This window comes from Etheostoma cragini, chromosome 3 (genome assembly GCF_013103735.1).
Source record: "Etheostoma cragini isolate CJK2018 chromosome 3, CSU_Ecrag_1.0, whole genome shotgun sequence".
Taxonomy (NCBI): Eukaryota; Metazoa; Chordata; class Actinopteri; order Perciformes; family Percidae; genus Etheostoma; species Etheostoma cragini.
The window spans coordinates 14,227,454-14,237,048 of record NC_048409.1 but is presented as its reverse complement, the minus strand read 5'-3'; the positions used below and the strand labels follow the sequence as shown (position 1 = coordinate 14,237,048).

Sequence of the window (9,595 nt, the reverse complement as noted above, 5' to 3'; positions counted from 1 at the left end):
ATTAGAATGAAAAAAGACTAATCCTTGCAGGTTTATCTTTATATTTTGCTTAACCAATATATCACATGCACACTCCGTTGCCATAAAAAAGTCATAGTATTGTATGCCATAAAATGTCCGCATAGTACGTCAAAGAAAATGTATAACAAAGTCATAGTATAAGTCAAAAAAGTCATAAAATCGTAGTATAGTATGAAGAAAAAAATCATAAAAAAGGCATGAAAAAATCATAGTATTGTATGTCGAAAAAATGATAAAAAGTCTTTCAAATTTCATGGTTTATTTAGAAAATTTTGTTTGTTGAAAAAAAAGTCATAACACATTGGGAAAAATTAAAAAGTTAAAGGATGACATGTCAACAAAAGCAATAGTATAGCATGTTGAAAAAAATCAAAAAACATCTTCGTAAAGTATGTTGAAACAAAATCTTAAAGAAATCAGTTAAGTTTGTCTAAAAAGTCATTGAAAAGCATAGTATGAAAAAGGCACAAAAAGCCATAAAAAGGTCAAGTATAGCATGCTGAAAAATCATAGCAAAGACATAGTTTAGCATGTCTAAAAAGTAATAGCATAGTGTGTCAAAAAGTCATAATATAGTATAGTGGGGGAAAAAATAGACAGTATAGTACGATGAAAAAATGTAATGAAAAAGTTAAGTATAGTACGTTGCAAATAGTCAGAAAAGTCATAACATGGTTTGTCAAAAAAATCCTAGTATAGTGTGTAGAAAAAAGTCATAGTTTATAGTACTGTATGTTGAACAAAATCATTAAAAAGTGATAGTATAGTATGTCACAAAAGTCATAAAATGTCATAGTATAGTGTGTGGAAAAGAAATCATAAAAAAGTCATACTATAGGATGTTGATAAAAGTCATATTATAGCATGTTGAAAAAGTCATGGTATGATATGGTGGAAAAACAAATAGTCAGTATAGTCTGACAAAAAATGTCATTAAAAAATGTTAAGTATAGGAAGTTGAAAATAGTAAGAAAAAGTCATAATTTATAATATGTCAAAATAAATGGCCCTAGTATAGAATGTTGCAGAAATCATAAAAAAGTCATAGGTTAGAATGCTGAAAAACATTCATAAAAAAGTTAAGAACAGTATGTTGAAAATAGTTAATAATTCATAGTATAGTGTGTGGAAAAAAGTCATAGTAACAGGGGTCTGAAAAAATCAGAGTTTATAACATGTCAAAAGAAATCATGAAATGTCATACAGTATAGTTCCTCGCAAAAAGTCATGAAAATCTCATAGTAAAGTATGTTGTATTTGAGTTAATAAAGTCATAATGTAGTGTGTCAAAAATTGTCAACCGTATAATATGACGAAAAATGTCATGAAAAAGTTAAGTGTAGTAAGTTGAAAATAGTCATAAAAAGTCATAGTTTATAGTGTGTTGAAAGAAAGTCATAGTCAAAAACAGACTGTATAGTTTGGTGAAAAAAAACATAAAAAGATAATGACATAGTATGTCAAAAAAAGTCATAGTATATCATGTTGAAAACAAATTATAAAAACTCATAGTATAGTGTGTGGAAAAAAGGTCATAGTATAATGTGTCTGAAAAAGTCCAATTTTTAGTGTGTCAAAAGAAATCATAGCATAGCATGTTGAAAAGCCACAGTATGGTGTGTCCAAAAAAAATCATGAACAAGTCATGGTACAGTATGTCCAAAAAAGTCATAGTGGAAAAAGCATCAAAAGTTAAGTATGTTAATAATAGTGTGTTAAAAATAGTCAGAAAAAGTCATAGTATAGTGTGTGGAAAAAAAAGTCATAAAAGAGTCATAGGTGAACATAAATCATAAAAAGTCAAGTATGGTGTGTCAGAAAAAATTGTCGGAAAAAATCATGATATGGTGTGTGGAAAAAAGTCATTGTACAGTGTGTCTGAAAAAAACAACAAAAAAGTCATTGTATAGTCGAAAGAAATATAGACGGAAAGTATAATATGACAAAAAAAGTCATGAAAACGTTAAGCATAGTATGTTGAAAACAGTCAGAAGAAGTCTTAATATAGTGTGTCAAAAATAATTTAGTGTAATGTGTGGAAAAAAGTCATAATTTATAGTGTGTCGAAAGAAATCACACAAAAGTCATAGTATAGTATGTTGAAAAAATCATAAAAAGTCCTAGTATAGTGTGGTGGAAAAAAATAAAAACAGAAAGTATTGAACAACAAAAAAAGACATGAAAATTGAAAATTAAAGTTGAAAATTGTCAGAAAATGTCATGTGTAGTATGTCAAAAAAGTCATGGTATGGTGTTTGAAAAAAAGTCATAGTTTATAATATGTCAAAAGAAATCATAAAAAAGTCATAGTTTATAATACATTGAAAAGAAGTAAAGAAAAGTCACAGTATAGTGTGTTAAAAAGAGGCAGTGTAGTTTCTTCAGAAAAATCATAAAAGGTAATAGTCTAGTGTGTCAAAAAAGTCATAAAAATGTCATAGTATAGTGTGTCGAAAAAAGGCAGTGTGTTGAAAAAAGTCAATATAGTGTGTCAAAAAAACATTAAAAAGTCATAGTATAGTATGTTGAAAAAATTCATAGTACAACATGTTGAAAAATCCTAAAAAGTAATAGTATAGTAAGTAAAAAAAGTCATCAAAAAACGTCAATATGTATGTCGTCACAATATAGTTTGTTGTAAAAATAAAAAAAAAAGTCATAATACAGTATGGTGGAAATAAAGCATAAAAGTCAAGGATAGTATGTTAAAAAATAGTCAGAAAAAACATAGTATAGTGTGTGGAAAAAAAGTCATAGTATAGTGTGTCTGAAAAAGTCATAATTTATAGTATGTCAAAAGAAATTACATAAATTTCATAGTATACTATGTTAAAAAAATCACAAAAAGTCATAGTATACTATGGTGGAAACAAATAAACACAGAAAGTATAGAACAACAAAAAAGTCATGAAAACGTTAAGTGTAGTATGTTGAAAATCGTCAGAAAATGTCATAGTGTAGCATGTCAAAAAAGTCATAGTATAGTGTTTGGAAAAAAGCCATAGTTTATAATATGTCAAAAGAAATCATAAAAAAGTCATAGTTTATAATATGTCAAAAGAAATCATAAAAAAGTCATAGTTTATAGTATATTGTATAATTGATCCCACTCCCCTCATATCAGATAGACTCTCCTCTCCCTCCTCACACCTGCCTCCATTTTATGATCTGCAATACTGTAATGTTCACCTGCAATGCTGACTGCTACTATAGTAACAACTGTCTATATCTGCATCCTTTTTGCACTACTTACATTTCAATTTGCACTGCTGACTGTTTATTTACAGTACCATTTGTTTACATATACATCTGCAATACAATAATTTAACTGTAATATGCAATTACTTTCTACCGCACTTTAATTCGGATAGCTTCTGCCCAAACTTTTATTCTACTACCTTGAAATCATTTTTATACTGCTCATTTTAGCCTAACTTATTGTATCTATCTGTAAAAGTTCTGTCTATTATAATAGCTGCCTGTATATATATTCATAGTAAATACTCACCTGTAAACTCTGTACACCATTAGTATATGATGTTATTTGCACATATCTGTAAAATCTCTACTTATAGTAACATCCACCTGTATATTATATTCAGTACATATCCAGCTGTAAATCTTGCTCACAATACATATCTATATTTTATATTCATAGGACAAACCCATCTGTAAAATTCAGCTTTTAATAGTATTCATTTCTCATATTATTCAGTACATGTCCTGGTGCTGCACTTGTGTAACCATTGTATATCCTGCACTTACTGCTATTTTACTTTTGGTTAGACCTAAACTGCATTTTGTTGCCTTGTACTTGTACCTGTGTAATGACAATAAAGTTGAATCTAATCTAATCTAATCTAATGTTGAAAAAAAAATCATAAAAAAGTCATAGTTCATAAAATATCAAAAAGAAGTCAAAAATTCATAGTATATTGTGTTAAAAAATGGCAGTATAGTTTGTTGAGAAAAATCTTAAAAAGTAGTTTAGTTTAGTGTGACAAAAAAGGCCCAAAAACGTCATAGTATAGTGTGTCAAAAAAAGGCAGTGTGTTGAAAATAGTCAGTAAAATAGTCAGTATAAGATGTCAAGAAACATAAAAAAATTCGTAGTATAGTTTGTTGAAAAAAGTCATAGTACAGCATGTTGAAAAATCGTATAAAAAGTCATAGTACAGTAAATAGAAAAAAGTCATGAGAATGTTGTGGTATAGTATGTTGAAAAATACAAAAAAGTCATAGTATAGTGTGTCAAAAAATCATAAAAAAGTCATGTAAAGCATGTTGAAAAAATCATAAAAAGTCGTATTTCATATGTATGTAGAAAAAAGTCACAGTATAGTGTGTTGAAAAAATTATAAAAATGTAGTAGTTTAGCGTGTCCAAAAAAAAAGGTCATAGTGTAGTATGGTGTAAATAAATCATAAAACGTTAAGTATAGTATGTATAGTATAGTATGTTGAAAATTGTCAGAAAATGTCATAGTGTAGTCTGTCAAAAAATTCATAGTATAGTGTTTGGAAAAAGTCATAGTTCATAATTAGTTGAAAGAAATCATAAAAAGTCCTAGTTTATAGTATTTCGAAAATAAGTCAAAAAAGTCATGGTAAAGTGTGTTGAAAAAGGGCAGTATAGTTTGTTGAGAAAAATCCTAAAAAGTCATAGTATAGTAAGTCAAAAAAGTCATAAAATGTCATAATATAGTGTGTCAAAAAAAGGCAGTGTGTGGAAAAAAAACTTAAAAAGTCATAGTATAGTTTGTTGAAAAAAGCCATAGTACAGCATGTTGCAAAATCATAAAAAGTCATAGTATGGTAAGTCGAAAAAAGTCATGAAAAAGTCATAGTATAGTATGTCAAAAAGGTCATAGTATAGAGCACTTTGAAAAAATCATAAAAAGTCATATTTTAGTATGGTGGAAAAAAATAAAAACAGAAAGTACAGTACGACAAAAAAAGTCATGAAAACGTTAAGTGTAGTATGTTGAAAACAGTCAAAAGAAGTCTTAATATAGTATGTCAAAAACATTTTAGTATAGTGTGTGGAAAAAAATAATAATTTATAATGTGTCAAAAGAAGTCATATAAAATTACTCGGTATAGTATGTTGAAATAAATCATAAAAAGTAATAGTATAGTATGTCAAAAAAGTCATGAAAAAGCCACAGTACACTATGTCAAAAAAGTCATACTATAGTGTGACGTTCCTCTGGATGTGACTTAAAAAAAGCATTAGCATTTGATGGGAATCAAACTTCCAACCTAAGACACCCCAACCCGTCTTCTAAAAGACAAAGGAACAGAATAAGTCACAGTAACCGTTAACAGGTTGAAAAGGCTGATTACATCTCAGCCTAACAAATTATGTTACCTCTTTGACTCAAATATAACACGTACAGTATACTTGTTTTGGGAGATCTTGAAAAGTTGATCTAACTAACCATTTAATGGGCGACAGCTGTTAGGTAACGTCCTACTTACCGTCAACAACGCCGTACGGTCTGGCAATGAGAGGCTATTTCGCTTATGATCATATGCTGTTCATATTTACAGTCTATGCTTATAATAACACAAGAGTTTGTAATGGTGGAAAACGCAGGAGTAGCTGATTCAAATATGTTGTAAACTAATTCATGTAAATCAAGCCATAGCATTCAATTCTGCTTACATGTTCAACACACACACATACGCAAAACCCAATGTCTGATGGAGACATGAAATATGAAATATTCATATTTTATTACAATTTTAGAATTTTTACACATTGTCTTCTCATCCACATTTTATTTATACATTTATTACATAAATATACTCCAAAAAAGTAGAATAACAAAAGACAAATTTAATATAAAACATATTCAGAAACAAATGTAATACCTGACTCTGGGACAGGAATGTACTTTCTTTTTTAACATAACAAAGGTCACCCAACATCATCTCATTTAAAAAAAAACTTTGTACTTAGGATCATAGAAACATTTAGCACGAGAATCAAGTTCATCCAATAATTCTGTTCATTACTCTTGGCTTTGATAAGTCCTATTCTTCATGTCAATACGAAACTAAAAATAAAAAATTTAGGACAATTTAGGTTGGTCTTTGTTGGCTTTGGTTATAAGATAAACATTAAGATTAGCACGCATCCAACATAAGAGTTCCCTTGAACTGAGGACATAATTATAACCAACCGCAAATAAAATAACAAAATCCACCTCTTTCCAATATATTTCCCCCAACATTTAAGTAGCTACATATTTTCATTGCCCATAAATACCCTTATGATCACTTAATTGATCTGCAATCTGAAATCCTTCACATAACACATGCACAAATAAATACACTGCATGGCCTTTGATGCAACCCTTACCTTGGACACTCACATCATGCAAATCAAAGGGTCTTGTCTTATCAAAGTCCTCATCATCTCGAACAACTAACAGGCTTCATCAGGTCTCACGTGTGAACTGTTGGTCTTGTCATGAGATGAACTGACTTTAAAACAACTCAAAACAATAAAGGACTCATTTGCCATGTAAAAAGATTATTCGAAATGTGGATATGGCATCAGGAAGCAATGCAGTGAGCTAAGACTGGCCAAGATTGAGCAGAGCCACTAAAATCCATGCTGTCAGGCAGCAAATGTGGCAAGGATGATTAACATGCAGACATTAATAAAACAAAATGTTCAACTAATCTGAATACCTGCATTAAGACTAAACCAAATCCACCAACAGGAACCTCTGCTGAAGGGGAATCTACATAAAACAAACATCCATACATAATGTCAAGCAGTGTAGTTTAAATAAAACCACAAACACATAAAAGATGACCAACAGTAGAACAAATGTTAATGAGTGTAATATAGAAAATTAAATTATTACAGTATGCATGTTGACCTATAGAAATAATATTAAAAAAACACCTGCACCAGAAAAGTGTGGTTAAAAAAATCCGAGCAGTTCACCACATGTAAGCCTCATGTAAAAAATAAAATAAAACAACCTTGTGATCATGTAGCTAAATAAAGTTCAGATTTTGGAAAATCTGATCGCAACATATCCCCCCCCCCCCCCTTACCATTAAAGTTTATTCAAACCCCAAATTGTTTTGGTGAAATTATTTAAAAGTTTTACCAGAACAGAAAACAGTAGAGGGTCAAGTGTTTTGCAGCAGTAGTGCCGTAATGTCGAGAGGACGAAGGGAAGCTGAAAATGTCGGAACATCTTGCCACCTCCTCGCAGGTCCCTGATCCAAGTGTTACGTGCTATTGATGAGGTTGAGCGGTGGTCGGGTGGACACATAGAGATGTCAATGTTCTGGAGAGCAATAAAGGTTTCCTGGGCGTTTTTTGTTTTTATCCCAGTTACAGAGAGACATGTACACGGTGCTGTCCTGCGTTAATAGCCGTCTTTCTGAGTGTGCATTTGATCTTGGATCCTCTCCAGCATCTCCTGCATCCGCCGCAACTGTGAGGAGAGACAAGACAAATATTAGTGCTCCAGTGTGATTTGAAACATCCACAAGTTTACACACATTTATGGCAGTATGAGATCTGGGGGTGTCAACAAGTGATGCAGCCTTTTGAACACGCTAATTATTTACACGCTACTGCTCAGACATCAAATCAATACCACTCGGGAGATCTGACTCTATGTGGATTATGTGACCCCTGGCTCCTCCACCCACACCAGAATGTTTTCAATATCACAAAAGCAGCAAAATATACTCATATCTGGGTAACCCATTTATCGGGTTGAGTTCTTTGGTTTTAGGGGGGTCAAAAGACATAAACTCAAATTTGCTGCGTTAGATTGATCACAATAGTAATTTAGCAAAACATACAGCTTTGTGCTGTGATTGTGCTTTTAGTTCTACTGCTTCTTCAAATATAGCACTCAACGGCAAAACATTTCCATTTTTCCCCTTTCCCAACACATAGTGAGATAGTACAGTGTCACAGTTAGGACTATTCAAGTTATTTTCAGTAACCGATTAATCGGAAAAAAATTGTCTGAATGATCAATAATTAAAAGAATCAACTATTCTTTGGGTCTACTCAACACTGGGAAATAGTAATATAGTTTCCTACAGCCTAGAGTGGCATCAACAAATGTCTTGTTGTCTGAACAACCCAAAAATATTCATTTTAATTTAACGTAAGACAAGAAGAAGCAAAAGTTTGCACATTTGAGAAGCTGGAAACACAAAGTGTTTTGCATTTGTGCTTGAGCAAGCGATTCATCAGTTTCCAATCAATTGATTACTTGATCGTTGCCGCTCTATTGTCATGTTAATGTTTGTTACACAAAAAATAAAAAAACAACTGAGGAGAAATTAGCTCTTTATTTGATAAAATAAATAGATTTAGCGGGGAAGGGGTAAGGAACTGGAAACATAACATTTGTGATCATTCACCGTGAACAGATTTATCATTGGCTGTATTTGATTATAACTTAACTGGAGCGTGAGCACAGGGACTGGGCTCATACTCTGTTTAAAGAATGAACATATTAAAAGCCTAATAAATATAAATACACACACACACAAATATATATGTTATATGTGTGCATGTTATGCACTGACTGTGCATAACTTGCCATGAAACAAGATTTACTAACGCAGGATGAAAAGCAGTGTTGACTACTTGACCACTAAAAGTGGGATTATGAAATATTTTCCGAAGCACACTTTAAAGGACCAAAGGACTTGCGGGGACAGGGGAGTAGGGGTTTGAATGTTCAATTACACCAATTCATGTTTTTGTGGCTACTCATTGTCAACCTCAGAAAACATGACCCGAATGTGCTTCAAAGAAATCCTAGGGATAAATAAAATCTGGGAGCTAAAGACACTCAGAGGGCTTCATCAGGAAGATCTCTCTGATCTGAGCCTGTCTCTGTGTTGGGCTGAGAGTCTGAGTGCTCATGGGGAGCTGAATTTAGTTCAGACTCGTGCTCATGTTGGTGGTGCGAGTCCGGTTGATGGTGGGCGCGCCGTACCTCCTCATCTTTCTCTCGGATGAGCTTCTCTGTATCGCTGTCCGCCACTCCGGGCCCCGCGGGGATGGGGAAGTCTGTGCCGCTCTCTCTGGTTAGTTTACTGCAGAGGGATACACGTTACAGAGGAATTCAACATTTACTGTATCACAAAGGGTGGGGCTAAAATTCTAAGTGGGACATGTCAATAGTAAATTGTAGTGACTGTGGGATTTAACTGCATTACACATGGCTACTAAGGATCTGTAAAAGTCACTGAAAAATAGAAAAAGTTTGGTAGCAAATAAACAAAGTGTGTATCTGTATTGAGCATGGCAATATCACTGTGCCCAGACGTCAATGTCTTAAAGGGACAGCACATACGCATCCAGAAAATAGGTCAAGACCTGAGCTGTGGCTGATCGTCAGTGTACTTATCACAGTTATCATCTCAAACTCAAAAACTTTAAATCTGCCTCAAGCACTTGGTAATTAATTGCTGTCAAACTAATGCTGTTGACAGACCTCATTAACACTTACAGCAAAAATACCAGATAGAAGATTCAGGAAATATTTTAACTAATTTACAGTGAGGTTGAA

The 9,595-nt window shown here is 32.3% G+C and overlaps 1 protein-coding gene across 10 annotated transcripts in view; it reads right to left on the bottom strand.

Annotated features, from left to right (window-relative positions):
• Positions 1–5,842: 5,842 nt before the first annotated feature.
• The window catches only part of sept4b (septin 4b), a 46,424-nt gene continuing 42,671 nt past the window's right edge, over positions 5,843–9,595 (bottom strand). For 8 of the 10 annotated variants that reach the window (XM_034867097.1, XM_034867107.1, XM_034867105.1 and 5 more), the window contains one exon: positions 8,345–9,119. In XM_034867097.1, the coding sequence (XP_034722988.1) occupies positions 8,873–9,119 (247 nt within the window). In that variant the 3' untranslated portion in view covers positions 8,345–8,872. Of the gene's footprint in view, positions 7,487–8,344; positions 9,120–9,595 lie in introns of those variants that run through there. The other 2 variants (XM_034867100.1, XM_034867104.1) reach the window with 2 other exon arrangements.